Here is a 15,582-nt window from a genome sequence, read left to right as displayed (position 1 = left end):
GGACCCCTCGTACAATGCCCATTCTTATTACACTAAATGTTGGAATGAAAGCTTTTAATTTGTAAGTATCTAGACAAGGATTATCAATAAAATTGTTAGCATCATCGAAACGAGAGCTAGAGCCAGTCTGTTTCGTCCAATACGTTTTAAATTTCCATTCACTATATTTTTCACTGTAATTTTTTTAAGAATGTTCCCAAATTGCACTGGATGTAAAGAAGCACGTTCTTCGGGAGCAGACTGTCTCACTACGTGAATCACATAAGGACTAATGTCAGTGCGCTCATATTTTCTTATATTCAGATACCGAGGTTGAGTGGGAGGAATTTGAGTAGAAGGTTTGTTAGAACCAGTGACGTTTGTTAATTTATCCTGAGATAGAGATGAAATAAATTCGTATACTTAATATTTGCATTATATTCTGTAATATCATCATGAGAGCTTTCGACGAAGTTACCCTTACTACCTTTCCATTTTTTCTCAGAATATCTACGGAACGTTTCAATGCGTCTCACTGCGGGCACCATCTTCCGTATCTACTGCACTCGCTTCAAGCGAAGATATTTCTATATTTAGCTTTGCAGAGATATAGCGTCTCTTAGCGTATTCTAGCGCCTGTACCACGGTGAGTGCTCTGAAGAGTTATTTAACCTTATCCCTTCCTCTCCTTTCCATCAGCGGACCATCCGTGCCGGACTGCGTTGCCACAGTTGGACGGTCAGTTCAATACCGTCCCGCACTAAAAAGTTTGGCAATTCGTTTTTATGCCGAACCATCAAATTGTGGAACCAACTCCCGGCGCATGTATTCCCTCCCCTCTATAACATCGGGTCCTTCAAACGTAGTGTGAAGAAGCATTGGGCCAGACCGGCAAAATGATAGTGACGGAGTGAAGATATTTGTGTTTTCCATCCGTTATTCTCATCTCTGGACTGTATTCGCACTTTCCATCAGGTGCGGTGCAGTCATTTTGCCGAGTCGCAATAAAACATAAAAAAAAGGCCCACTGAAGGCACTGTTCGTCCAGGGTCCAGGGTCATCGGGGGGCTCGTTGCCCATGTTAAAAAATGAAAAACTTACCCCAAGCGGAAAATACATACACTACAAATATTTACACAGGTGCTGAATTAAAGATTATATATTATAATAAATACAAACAGAACTCTACAAAACAATAAAAACCACTAAAACCAGGAAAAATATACTCGCCAGTTTCGGAAGTTTCCCGCGTCTTTTTAAAATAAAGGCCACAAGAAAAACGAGATTTGTAATGATTTTCACAACAGTGAATAAACTTCTAACAACGACACCACCACCACCTCTTGTTGGCCCATCGCTTTCGTTCTGTAACTTCAACTTTCGACAAGTGCCAAAAGAAATTATTTTTCTGAAAAATATGATTTTTTTCAAAATAAACATTCTTCCTTGACCCAACACTAGTCTTAAAGACTTGGCAGGGTGATTTTAAATCTTTTTCATGACGGAAAGAATTTAAAAAATATGAACGAACGACACAATGTCATTTTCCCAGATCTGTCAATGTCAATAATCAACGAACGAACGTGTACCTAACGAACTTCGCGTCGTATCTATCTTCGATTTTTTGCTACAGAATTGCAATTTGTATTCGGCGCAGTTTCATATATAAATCTCACAATGGCTAAACCAAAACCGGAAGACGCTTCTGAAGATGCGAAAAAAATTGTGGACGATGCTAAAAATTTTATCGAAAAGGCCGTTGCTGATATTGGGAAGACTTCTGCGACAAAACAGCTAATTTTAGGAACTGCGTCAGGGTGGTATGTAGTTGCATTGCTTTTATTTTAGTTGCATCACAATAAACGCTTATTCAACTTGGACAAATACAGAACGTGGATAGCTGTTAAAATAAATTTCTTCGCCATTTGAAAGTAGGTAGAGACAATGGAAATTGCGTCCTTGAGTTACCCATTTATGTGTTTACTTGTTCTCGTCTCACTCTGATTTTGAATGCGATGAACACATTTTTCTTTGTATATATTTAAAGATGATGACGACTATACTGAGGTAGGCAATTCAATTCTGATTGCATTACGTATCTTAATGACTAATATTCTATATATTTAACCCTTACAGCACAGAATGGTACGATCGTGCATTCAACTTTGAAAAAAATTTGGGGATAAAAGTAATCAAGTTTACCGCTTCGGATCAACACCGATCGTTTGTGCGTTTGATTAATATTAGCTGTTAAAGCAGTGCCGCCGTGTTCTAGGGTTACACACCTGTGCCGGGAGCGACAAGTGTGAGCGTGTACGAGACGGATGGGAGGTCGAAAAGCAAGTTTTTTTTTAAATTTCATCATTTCGTATTTTCTGACCTAATGGTGTATTTTCTTAGTATGTATATGCTATATAAAAAATAATTAAACAGTGAATTGTTAGAAATTGTGGTTTGTATTCAGTCATAAAGTCATATAACACGATCATGCTTGTCAGGATGGAAATGACTAGATTAGTTTTAGTTTTACTTAATTTTCTTTTTGTTTTTAGGGACATTAACATGATTTGGTTACACAAATCATCAGAAACATTGACAAATCAGAGTTAGGTGAATCTGACCTTGAACATTGAGAACAGGAGATAGAAAGTGATAGTGATTCTTCATTGTCACGTTCTAGTTCCTTTATCAGCTCAGAAGAAATCGAACCTAAACCTGGATTTAATGCTCTCATATTGTCTCCATCTATTCGTCGTGGTAATCATCGCAGTTGTGGTAGGACGTTGACTATTTGCAGCCGTATATCTAATAAAGTCGTATTTGTATCCAGAAAGTCGATCAGCAGATACTCTCACCAGCCCAGACCAGCCCCATATTTTTCTACGTTAGTTTTGATTATAGTGACCCTCCCTACTGACCCTGAGGGTATACAAGAAGGGCACTATAACCTGTGGAATGGAAAGGAACCTTATAAGTTCAGGTTCTGACCCCAGATCAGCATGTACAGGGTTGTCACAGACCTCTGTCACTTGACTTCATCCGGTTCTTCGAGAGGCTAGTGCCTCGAGCGAGACACCCCGGGTGCACATACAACATTTTCCAGATATTCCCTCCCTATTTTCCCGATAGGTAATGGAGCTGTAGGCACGTTCACTTCCCATTGCGCAATGCACAAGTAACAGTTGCCTGCGCTAAGCCGTCGAGTTCACTACCAAATCTCCTAATTGGTGGCAGAGCTGTAAGGCACGCTCACCTCCCGATGCCGAAAAACGACGTCTCTCCAGTTCATAATAACCTAAGAGGCTGGAGGGCCTCTAGATTCTAGGGATCTAGCTTATCCTCTATATACTAGCTAACCACAAACCCCAGTGAGTCCATACCCAAGTCCGGGTCCAACAGAGACGCGAAGGCGTCTCACTGGCGGAGAACCCAGCCCAGATCAGTCGTTTTTCAGAGAGTTCCGAATTCTCCACAGTCACTTCTATCCAGCCTTGGTCGATCTTCTAACAGTACCTGTTCAAGTACCTGTGATGCTCACCAAAGTCGAGGTCGATCGTCATCTATTTAAAGCCATACTTCTGTTCGGAAACGGTCACGATCAGAAAGGCGAAGTCGTTCGGCTGACGCACCATCACCACATAGATCAAGGAAGTGGAGGCAAATGTCATATGATGATAGGGATCAATTGTGGTAGGTACCCATTTCGCCCTACGACTGGAACTTGCTGCCCACCCTTTGATTATTTTCGTGAGTATTTTGACGACGAATCGACGAAAAAGATCTCGGTTAGTTAGTATTTTGCGTTAATTAATAATAAAATCATATTTTGTTATATTCAATGTGAAACATGTGATAAACTTCTAGTTTTATTAATATAGTTGATTTTGTTGCTTTATGAGTCGCCTTTAATTCAAAATTTAATAAAAATTTTGAATTAAAGTCACAAAAAAAAACCGCTAACGCTTTGGTAAGGTTCATGACGGGATGCCATGATCGTGCGGGGGGTTTTTGCAAGGGTTTTGGGAGAGGAGATTTTTTTTCTTTTTACAAACCGTTTAAATGCTTTAAAAAAATGCGACATCAAATCCAATCACAAAAAATAATTTTCTCGTGCTGAAAGGGTTATGAAATTGTTTATACTGTTTTAAGAATTTTTAATATATACAATTTTACGTTGTCATTCTGTATTATTACTATTTATAGATACCCAAAAAAGGAAAAAAGGAAACCAAACACTTGATACATTTTCGAATCTTATTCGAAAATGTTCGAATTTGATCAAATTAAAATGAACGTGTACATTTAATGATAACATCCTTTTCTCTTTCAGGATAACGGGTTTTATAACAATGAAGATTGGCAAAGTTGCAGCTGTTGGTCTAGGTGGCGGAGTTATACTGTTGCACATTGCTAGCCAGAAGGGCTATATTGACATCAACTGGGATAAAATCAATAAGAGGGTTGATAAAATCAGTGACAAAATTGAGAAAGAGACTACTGGCAAATCTGCAGATTGGTTTGAAAAAGTAATTGCAGTATTTGATATTCTTGTGATTTACAGCAGCATAATATAATAATGTCATGTGTGCTTGTGAGCAATGGCAGTATCTATGTTGCATGTGCATGGGGACTTTATTCTTCATCATTATCTTTATTGCTGTATAATGTAAACAAAATGTTGTCAATATGTGCTGCATTATGCAGTTGTTATACTTTTTTACTTGACCGGTGTAAAAAAATGTTGTCTTTCACTTCTTGGCTATTCATCACAATCATGTTGAATCTGTTAACCATTATGGGTATTCTTTGACGGAGACTTCATCATTAATTTATTTTGTTACAGGTAATATTGTTTGTCAAAGATAATTCCTATTACTCAGCAGGTTTTACAGGAGGATTCTTTTTTGGGATTGCATCTTCATGAGTTACAAAAGTTCTCTAGTTGATTTTCTGTGAGTTATAATATATTAATTGTTTAAATTTGTTATTTTTAAACCGGTCAAGTTAGAAAGTATGACTAATAAAGATATTTTTACATATCACTCCATGATTCAGGAACTATAATATCTATAACAATGTAATTTCTTTTTATTACAGGTAGAGCGATTTGTGGACCGTAAATTAGATAAAGCCGAAGATTTACTCAAGAAAAAAGAAGCTAAAGCTAAGAGCTGGTATTACAACATCACTGGGGATGAAAGTTACCACGCTACTGAAACTCATGTATTCTTGGCCTCATTCTTTGCAGGAATGGCAATTGGTCTTCTCTGTGGAAAATAAGCTACCTTCTCTCAAACATTGCCTCTAATATTTCCTTTGTATAAATGAATAGGCTTAGGATTAATTTTTTGTTTGTACTTTTATGTATAGTATTCACATCATAGTTCTTTTAAAATGTTAGGTTTATATTATTTCTTAATTATTATGAATATTGAAAAAAAATTGCTGGAAAATACATGTATAACTAGAAGAGTAGTAGTTACTTATTGTATGGCAGGCTTGATCAGTCTTCTGTGAAGTATTAAAAATATAATTAATCTTGAATAAATTATGAATGCCTTTTATTTACAGATATACTCATAAACTGCTATTTTGAAAGGAGTGCATCTAAACATACGTTCATTATCTTCATACAATTTGTAATTTAAACCATAAAATTGCAAATTAATGGACATAAAGTAGAGATGAAACGGATAGTAACTTGGCTGGATACCGGCGAGCACCTAGACCGGATATCTGACCCACTATCGTAAACATGTCGCGGCCGGTTTACAGCGCGCATCATCTTGATTGATTGATTAGTGAATGATTGCACTTTCACATTGACGATTTGCTTTGTTGTGGTCACTTGATTTAATACATAATAGAAAAATGTTAACAGTGAAAAATATCGCAAATTCGGCAATATTTTAATATCTGTGCTGTTTCTTTGTTATGCCAAATGCAAATTTCTCGCGGTGGAGAAGTAAAAAAGCAATTACATCCTTCTTTGGCTATATTAAAATTTCTAGTTGTTGTAAGTATACTTGATACGCTCGTTATTGTTTTGTTTCAGTTTGATTTCTTTGTAATCTATCTAATTCTTAGCCTTGATACCATATTTGCAAAAAAATCTACTTACGCGTGTCATTATTGTAGGTACACGTTGTATTTGAAGATACACACATCAAAAGTGTCTAGGGATCAAGTACGTTTAAGAGTATTGCTGCAATTAGGGTTAATTATATTAACTTTTTTGTATCGCTATTGATACTTTTTAGTGAGTTTTAACATTTAAATAAGGAATATTGTTTAAAATTCGATAATAAGAAGAAAATCGATTGTCAATGTGGTTTTGTATAAAAATGAGTTATAGCGTTTTGACAAAATCATTACAATATCTGCATCGGAACCGAAACAATTTACATTATTATGGAGAGACGACATCATTTAACCCGAGAAGTGATGATGCGAGCCGTCGGAATGTTGGAAGCTGGTTCCAGGCAACGTGCTGTGGCTTTCACTCTTAACACTACACAGAGCGTCATAAGTCGCCTCTGGACGCGCTATCGCATGACGGGCAGCGTCGCCGAGCGACATGGAGGACGATCTCGCATCACGACTCGCAGACAGGACCGGTATATCCAAAATACTGCTCGACGGAATCGTACCATGACCGCCATGATGTTGGTTACGAGGCTCCACAGCTCCTCAGGCTTGCTAATAAGCGATCAAACAATCCGAAATCGTTTACGTGAAGTGGGTCTGCGATCCCGAAGGCCGCTCAGAGTTCCACCTATTGCACCCTGCAATCGCAGGACCCGTTTACGATGGGCTCGCGAACACAGAAACTGGGAGGAAGAAGACTGGCGTTATGTGTGCTTTTCGGATGAATCCCGCTTCGGTATGAGACCGGATACAAGACGTAGTTACTCGAGTTTGGAGAACATCTGGACGTCATGAACGTTTGAGATATTGTCAGGAAGTTCATCCATATGGTGGGGGAACAATAATGATATGGGCCGGTATTTGGATCGGCGGAAGAACCGATCTCATTTGGATCAGGGGTAACCTCAATGCTCAAGTTTACGCAGAGAGGATTGTTTCAGATGTTATCATCCCTTTGCGAGGCCAGTTGGGTGATTCATTTCAACTAATGCATGACAACGCACGTCCACGCACGGCTAGAGTCGTAACACGCATTCTTGCCGAAGCTCGTATCAACGTTCTGCCGTGGCCTGCTCAATCGCCAGACCTCAATCCAATTGAGCACGCATGGGATATACTTCAAAGAAGAGCTGTGCCGAGTATGCATACCGTACATACTCTACAACAATATTTTGACTTGTTACAAAACACATGGGCGGCCATTCCTCAAAGTGATTTTGATGAACTCATCTTAAGCATGCCAAATCGCTGTAATTGTGTGATTCGTGTTAATGGTGGAAATACAGATTATTAATTTTCTTATCTTTACAATAAAAATGAGCAAAATCATCATTTTCGCCATTTTTTTGACGCCGTTAATTTGAGTTTTTTCCCACAATTTGCAAAAACATCAATTTTAGTTTATTTTAATTAAATATAGGGGTAAGCGGTTAAATAAAACATAAGCATTAAAGTAAGAAGTCGTCCTGGAATACTGGATTTGGTAAATATTGCTTAACCCTTATTCAAACAATGGTAGAATACATGCCACCTACATAAGTCAAATTGTTTAACTATTTACAGTAGTAAAATCTGAACGCATCCATTATAACTTTCTTTTTTTACTAGAAAAAACGTTCTATTTTGTCATGTTGGCAGTACTACCTAAAAAAATAAAAGAATAGAGCGCTAATGAACGTCAAATTCAAATTGGCGGTAAAAAGTTTCATAAACGGTACTCTGACCGCGTTTTTTTTTTAATTATTTGATTTGTGACTTGAAAAATTTCGGTAAGTAAATAATTATGATTTATTTGTGGATTTAATGATATTTTTAAGTGTTGAAGGTACAGAAACGGTAGTTTACAATATAATTTATATCTAAAAAATGTGTTGAAAGTACGTGGCTAATATATGACCATTGTCCGTTCTTTTCGTATTTGTTTATCTTTCATCTTGTGTCATTTACTATAGTTTTTGATAGTTATTTACTTAATTGAGCAATTTCAATTTTTTACAGGGAAAGATGTCATCGAATAGACCACTGTCTAACAATGCACTAATAAAAGTTCTAGAAAATTGGTCGGATATCGATTCGACTTTTTAGATTGCGACTTGCAAGAGCACTTATTAGTGACTTCACATGCAAAAAACAGAGGCCAATTATTTTTAAAAATAAGAAAGGTGGAAATTTTGGTGTGAAGACTCTGAAGACGAAATTCGTCTTCAGAGTGTTGGCGTGCACTTCCCGGAAGCACAGGAGACATAAGCGTTGCAAGTTTTGCTCGACCAAGAAAGAAACGAAGAGGTCGAATATAAAATGTTCATATTGTGGTGTATCTCTCTGCGTCAAAGGATGTTTTAAAAAGTTTCATTTAGCTGAAAAATACATGTAACAATCTTAATTATTTTATTATTACGTATTACATTTATTTCCATTAAAATGGCTGGAAGTTTTATTTTCTTATTCAGACAACGGCCACATAGTTGCCACTTTTCATCACAGTTATCAGACAATGGTCGCATATTGTCCACCTTAAAAAAACCAACCCTACTATTTTTTTTTTAATTTCTTATAAATTAGGTTTCTTCTTTATATTATATTTAACCAGAATAAACTGAAAATCCTATCATTACTAGCCGATTAGCTCGCATCCGATTAAGGGTTAAATAATTTTTATTTCAAAAATATTCACTTGATCCCTAGACACTTTTGATGTATGTAGTTCACATCGATCGTGATCGCGAACCTTTCATTTGGTCATTTGACAATAACAAGTAGTACTTAAAATTTAAGAAAGTTTGCAAGAGTTTGTAGTGAAAAACTGTTCTCCGAAGCTGGTCTCTTTTATGAAAGTAAATAGAACCAATTTTTACCACTTAATGCAGAACAACTCGATACCTCCAATGAACACTACGCCATCTTTATTTTTTGGTCATTTTCTATTATTTTTGTAAACAGCCATATATTTATTTGCTTTAGTAAGTATGGCTGCTTAATATAAATATAATCTTAATTGTGCTTCCCGAATTTTGTGAAAAAAAGAAACAAGAACAAAAAAAAACGAATTTTGTAAAAAAAAGAAACAAAAAACAAAATAAAAACAGAGCAGGTCCAAAAATTAAGTTGGCTTAGTGTTCATTGAAGGTATCGAACTGGTCTTTATCCACCATAATTTGTCTGTATTGAAATTTGAGTACATTTACAGATCACGTTGTCTAACTTCATAGTTCTTTCAGTTTCAAGTAATAAACAGATTGTCAACGATCCTGTGGTTGCTGTTTATCCTATTACTATTATCTTTAATTGATAAATAGATTTATTTGACCTAGGTGCTGATTAAGATTTTTCTCAGTTTTAAACATCCGGTATCCGGCCGGATAGTAAAAATGGGCCGGATGCCGAATAGTTACCGGGTATCCGTTGCATTTCTAATAAAAAGTACATAAATATATCAATTAATGTTTTTATTATAATAATTAAATAATTCTTTCATAGGTAAACTTTCTAAATATTCTTTGTATTTGTTAATATACTCCTTTTTCAACATGAGTACTGCTTTTTGATATCTATTTTTCTCCAGCTTAGTAAGGGAACTCCAATTAGGACTTGTTTCTTCTGATTCTTTAATAATCTCATATAGTTGTTTTGCATTACTGAAAAAAAATTCAAATACATAAGAAATCACATTGTAAGAGAATGACTCTTTTAAACGGTTGGAAATTGTTAGTGAACGAGTGAGTGAGAATTGAAATAAAGTGACAGTAACAACTAGAAATATGTATAGAATTTTCTTAAATGGTTACAGTAAATGATATTGGTACTTGTAATAAATACTACCATATATTGGGAGGAGCAGGTTCAGGAATATCAGGCTTGGATGTTGATTGCTGTTCTAAAACTGCTGGTGGCTCTTGGTTACGTGTTACTTCAAATTCAGTCCTGTAATAGAAAGCAAATAATTACAAATCCGGCAATATAGGTATATCAGGAGCATAAGTGGAGTTTTATAGTATGTGACGAACATTTATATAATAATTTATTAAACAGTATTTCAACTCCATAAAAAGGTATAACAGTGAACTGGAGAAAGCAATTTATCACGGCCAGCTTGTAAACTGTAACTTGCGATCACTGCTCGTTACAGCTTTAATATTCTACAATAAGATCTTCCCACATATTGATCCATACTTGTCAAATGCGCAGCATGGGTTCCGGCCAGGGCGGGGTACACACTCGAATCATTTGTTTTTCATGCACTATGTAAGCTCATTCATCCTTAGGCAGATGTGGGGTGGTCAGGTGGATCTAGCGTACTTTGATTTTCGTAAAGCTTTCGACACGGTCAAGAACGACATATTGTTGACAAAGTTAGCGTCCGCTGGATTCACCACGGCGTTGCTTAAATTTTTTTGTAGCTACCTAAACCAACAACCAACCTATGTCTTGCACACGTGCACATAATCCATGCATAGACGAGTTGATGGAACGGCACTAAATAGGATAGATTCAGTGAGTGACTTAGGACTATATTTTTCGAAGGACTTGACATTTCGTGAGCATATAACTAAACTTTGCAAAAAAGCATCGCAAAGCATAACGCAGTTTAAGATTTATACAAAGACAGATTAAGATTTTGATTAGTGTAGAGACATTAAAAATTCTATATAATGTGCTAGTCAGAAGTCATACTCTATAATATGGAATCCCGAGGAAAAAAGTTTGCTTAATAGTTGAAAAAATCCAAAATATTTTTTTAAAAGGCTTACGTACTTTAGGTCTTATAATGTGCGGGATGCACCTATGACTGGTTTCAAATCAAACAACGATTGTATATACTGTGAAGATCTGGAGGCTGCCTTTTGTCTGGTAAGGTTGGCTGGTGGCTCTTCTTCGGGTTTTTCTATGTATCTCGACCTTAGGCTGTTTTTGGGTTGTGTATATATTGGCGCCAGTGCGCCTTTTTTAGGTGAGCAAGCCTTCCTTTTCCCGCCTAAAGTTACCTCACCCCTTTGTACTATTTATTCATCTTTCTCACGTTAATTTATTACAAATACTTTTCTATTATAAATTTCTTACTGCTAATTTGTACATAACGTCTTAAAACTACATATAAGTGGTACATAACAACCTCAGTAAAGCGCCCGCAGGCGATTTGTGCCGGGCGACCTACTTATACTACCCTGCCCCCCGCTTCAGGTGTATAAGCAGTCGCGCTAACTGCGTATGCGCTCATCTGCGCGCGAGTCGGATCAAGCAGGCATATTCTCTATTTTATTGGAATAAAACGAGACACATATACAAACTTTATTTTTACCACTTAAGACTATTAGAACAAATTCGAGTACAATAAATAAACCTTAAACTATTTACACAGGGAGAGGGAGAGCAGTGCCGCAGGTTTGCGCGCTGTGATGTGGATGTTAAAGCTACCCTTTTCAAGGCGTTTGTCTCACCTTCTACACGTGTAGTCAGCGGATAAGCTACACTAAAAAGGCGGCCAATGCGGCTCTGCGTGTTCAATGTAACAATGGATTTAGGAGGTTGTTGGGACTGCCACGCTTTTGTAGCACATCACGCATGTTTGCGGAGGCGCATATTGACAGCTTTCATGACTTAAAATTGGTGGCAGGCCCATTTTGGCAACAACAGGCATACAGGAAAACTAACTTTCTGGAGGAGGCCTATGTCGAAAGACAAGCTGATGTGGATGTAATTTAATTATAGGAAAATGTTTTGAATTATTAATATTGAAACTATTTAAGTTTTTCTATTATTTTTAGTATTACACTAGGTGTAAGATATTTTTATATTTAGGAAATGAAACTATTTTTCTGGATTTAAATCGCGTATATTTGTTTTTTCAAACAAAGGTTTAGTTTTAGTTTATTCTAATTTATATTATTAATTAATAATAAATTGAACTTAATAAAAATTCATTCAATAAAATAATTTGTAAAACTTAATGTAGCGTAAAACTTAATATAGGGTTTTGAATGTTTCTTTGTAAAATTAAAAATAAGGTATTTAATTAATAACTATTTTAACTATAGTGAAAAAATTGGGTTGTTTGCATCAATATTAGACATAACTGGTGGAAGATTGTACCACCTCAGTCAACCGTGACCATGAAACCTGTAAAGGGCCCGAAACGTCGGTTTGTTTGAAACAACAAATATACGCGATTTAAATCCGGAAACATAGTTTCATTTCCTATGTGTAACAATCGCGAAAACCTAAGAACTCGATATTTTATATTCTTTAATAATTTTTTAATAATGAATTGCATTTTCTCATAACAAAGTATACATAATATTTGAATTGAATTGTATCTGCAATAAAGGCTATTATTATTATCTATTTTAGACTCTCGCGTCTCCCAATGTTACTATTATTGTTATTTTAATAATGATGTGATTTGACATTATAAATTTGGATATATATCTGTAATGATATATGTGTTTGCACAATGTAACATAATAAACAAATAAATACTTACTTAGAAGATATATCATCTATATCTGTTGATATGCCTCTAATTGAGCCAACGGGTATAGGATTTTCTTGATTTCTAGTCTGAAATGGCAAGCTTTGTGCTAGTTCCCTATCTACTGGCTTATTGCTCTGCCCTACTTCTTGAATTTTGTTAGTAGATTGACACTCCCTGTTGAAAAACAAATTGTTTTTTAATTTTATTATTTAAATAAGTGGCATATTTGCAAAAATAAATTCATTTTTATTTGTAATTTAAAAAAAACCCCATTGCAGGTTTCTAAGCTCATAAGTTTTTAAAATTTAAACTTACAGCACCTGTTTTCAGGTTAGCTTCGTAAACATGATTGTACTTCAAAATTCATTCGTAATCTGCACTAATTTGTGTAATGTTGTGCTCAGAGAGTGAGTTTGAGGTGCGTGACACCCCACACAACCATTTGTGTAGACAAAATTCCATTCCATTCCAGTGAATACATTTTTTTATTATTAGGTATTAAAATAGTAGAGATGGACAAAAATATGTTGTAGTAATATTTATAGAATGAATATATTGGCATTTTAAAGATTATGTTGTAATGTGGTGCTTTTTTTGTTTATTGTTTTGAGATAGCTGTAAAATGCCACGTGAATTGACTGTTTAAGAGATTGTGCAGCAATTGGAAGACAAAGACGAAGAAGCTATTGATAGCGCTTCTGAAGGTTCTTATGCACAGTGACTTCATGATGAACAACATCATGAAGTCACTGTGCATAAGAACAAAGCGAAAACTAAAGTATTCGCACACCACCTCAACTGCTACAAGAATGACATAAGAGGCTTGAAGTGAAGATCCTAACTTGGCATCTAGAGTAGTCCAGTCGCCTTCACATAAACAATGCCATGTATGTCCTAGAATCAAGGACCGAAAAACCAAGACGGAATGTTCGAAAGGTTTAAAACATATGTGCGATGATTACATGATTCTAGTTTGCCTGTGATGTGAAAAATTGAAGAAGAAAATGAGCTTTTACAAATGTTGTTTTTTAATTAATAAAATGTTTTATCAGTCAGAACGACATTTATAAGCTAGGAAATAAGTGTGACCAAGTATCGTCATTAATAAAAGCCTGATTTTGCATGTATTTTGTTTTTTATTTCACAAATCTAATTTGGGGTGTTAGACACCCCACACAACCAATTGTGTAACTTTTTTAGCACAATTAATTAAGGGTGAATTATAAGCATTAATTGAGCATCGTAAAGAGGCCATATATGCAAGTTATTTGTTTCAGTTCAAGGTTCAGGCTTTCTGGTGATTAAAATGATCCTCAATTAGAGTACATGTAGCTCACCATTTACACTTCTTTTTCTTTAAATACGGCTCAGCACTCTTCAGATAATTTGCATATTTATTTTTATAACTGGTATTGCTATCTTTAAATTTCTTTGTGATTTTCAGCTTTTCCTGAGTACCCAATGACAGCCAGGACTTCGTCGCTTCAATCACAGTGTTCCTGGACTGGAAACAGGTGAAATAAACTAATATGTCTAATGATAACAATTTAAGTTGTAATTATTATAATATCAAATAAAACCGAAATAGTTTTATTTGATATATAATAATTACAACTTTACCTTTGTCTTACCTCAGGTGCGGATATTCCTTTTCTTTTACAATACAGTTTAACATAAAATTGTAATGGTGTTCGGGGTAACTGCGCCGATTTACGATTCATTGTGCAAATACAATTATTATTGTTTATTTATAAAGCATTGGCATTGGCCAGAGATCAGAGAGTTTAGAGCCATTAGTTTAATGGTAACAAATAATCATGAAACGCACGTGATATAAAAATTACTAGTAAAACCCGCCAATTTTTTTACACTTTTTTTCTTATTTCTTTTTTTTGGCTTAGTTTCAGCCACATACAAAGTGTTTTAACTTGGTTTTAAAACGGGGAAACTTTTATAATATCATAGAATGTAATTTGGAAATGGAATTAAGTTGGAGAAAAAGGGATCAGGCGAGGAATTACGAGATTGACACTTTTGCAGTATAAAAGTATAGTTCAAAGAGTTAAGTATAGTATAGTTCACTTCACTTTTTATTTTTATGGCTCCATCAATATGAGAACTGATGATTTTGCCAATGTCACAGTTGAAAGAAAAAAAAACGAAACAAAAAAAAAATTATAGTATTAAAATTATTATTTTATTAATTATTATTAGTATAGTTCAAATAGTTGCGTTTTTTAGTTGATTTTCTTCTTTCACATTTTTTTTTCTTAATTCCATAAAGGAAAAGGCAAAGGTTTTACACCAAACAGCCAAGTCTTGGTACATTATTTTTGAGCCATGTCTTCGTTTAATTGTTTCTGTAAATATGGCCGCCACAAAGAGGACAGGAAATTTGAGGCGGCGTGTTTGGATTGACTCGGGATTCCTTAAAACGGGCCGATACAGGTATTTTAGTAGGGGATTCGTATAATTTCGCGTTTTAATGTTCGATTAAGGCACAATAGCACTATCCTATTCCACATTAAACTAGATTTCACAGAATAATTGAAAGTCAAAATAAAAACGACACTTTTCCCTCCAAAAGGTCCAGAGCGAATCTCTTCTTTCACATTGCCTCTTGACAACTGTAATCTGATGTTGACTATTTTTTTTCCATCCTTTATGTGTTGATTGGTTGAGTCCAAATTGACGTTCTAGTGGTGTATTAATTTTAAACAGTTAAAGCGTAACAAAACAAGAAATGTTTTTGATGATTAATTTGAATTATTTTGGACTAAAAATAAATTATATTGGAGTTACATGTAATAATACAAAAGTGACAAAATATATTTATTATAAAAGTTTCACACAATTATTTATTGATGAAAAAGAGTAGACACGATTCGGAGAAAAAAAATATTCCATCTAACTTCAGGTAAGTCTCTCTATCAAACTCAACACTGTCACTACTACGGCTACGGCATCGAACAACCTAAAATTGCACC

General features: G+C 35.3%; 1 protein-coding gene across 2 annotated transcripts; it reads left to right on the top strand.

Moving 5' to 3' along the window:
* The first annotated feature begins 1,641 nt into the window (after window positions 1-1,641).
* On the top strand, window positions 1,642-5,480 carry LOC113230254 (FUN14 domain-containing protein 1). Of its 2 annotated transcripts, XM_026464098.1 has the most exons (4): window positions 1,642-1,799; window positions 4,310-4,505; window positions 4,823-4,931; window positions 5,077-5,201. In XM_026464098.1, exons 1-3 carry the CDS (start codon window positions 1,657-1,659, stop codon window positions 4,901-4,903), a joined length of 420 nt encoding a protein of 139 aa, XP_026319883.1. In that variant the 5' UTR covers window positions 1,642-1,656; the 3' UTR covers window positions 4,904-4,931; window positions 5,077-5,201. The 2 variants fall into 2 exon arrangements, with proteins under 2 accessions (XP_026319883.1, XP_026319882.1); XM_026464097.1 differs by lacking the exon at window positions 4,823-4,931 and having other exon boundaries at window positions 5,077-5,480.
* The last annotated feature ends 10,102 nt before the right edge of the window (window positions 5,481-15,582 follow it).

The sequence above is a fragment of the Hyposmocoma kahamanoa genome, unplaced genomic scaffold (assembly GCF_003589595.1).
Source record: "Hyposmocoma kahamanoa isolate Upper Pololo Valley unplaced genomic scaffold, ASM358959v1 63, whole genome shotgun sequence".
NCBI lineage: Eukaryota > Metazoa > Arthropoda > Insecta > Lepidoptera > Cosmopterigidae > Hyposmocoma > Hyposmocoma kahamanoa.
Note: the sequence above shows the minus strand (reverse complement) of the source record. Positions and strands in the feature narration are given on the sequence as shown.

Bases quoted from the DNA above. Each gene is read 5' to 3' on its own strand.
- LOC113230254 (XM_026464097.1), top strand. From the start codon at position 1,657: ATGGCTAAACCAAAACCGGAAGACGCTTCTGAAGATGCGAAAAAAATT. The intron at 1,800-4,309 runs GTATGTAGTTGC...TTTCTCTTTCAG, and splicing joins TTAGGAACTGCGTCAGGGTG to GATAACGGGTTTTATAACAA. The intron at 4,506-5,076 runs GTAATTGCAGTA...TTTTTATTACAG, and splicing joins CTGCAGATTGGTTTGAAAAA to GTAGAGCGATTTGTGGACCG.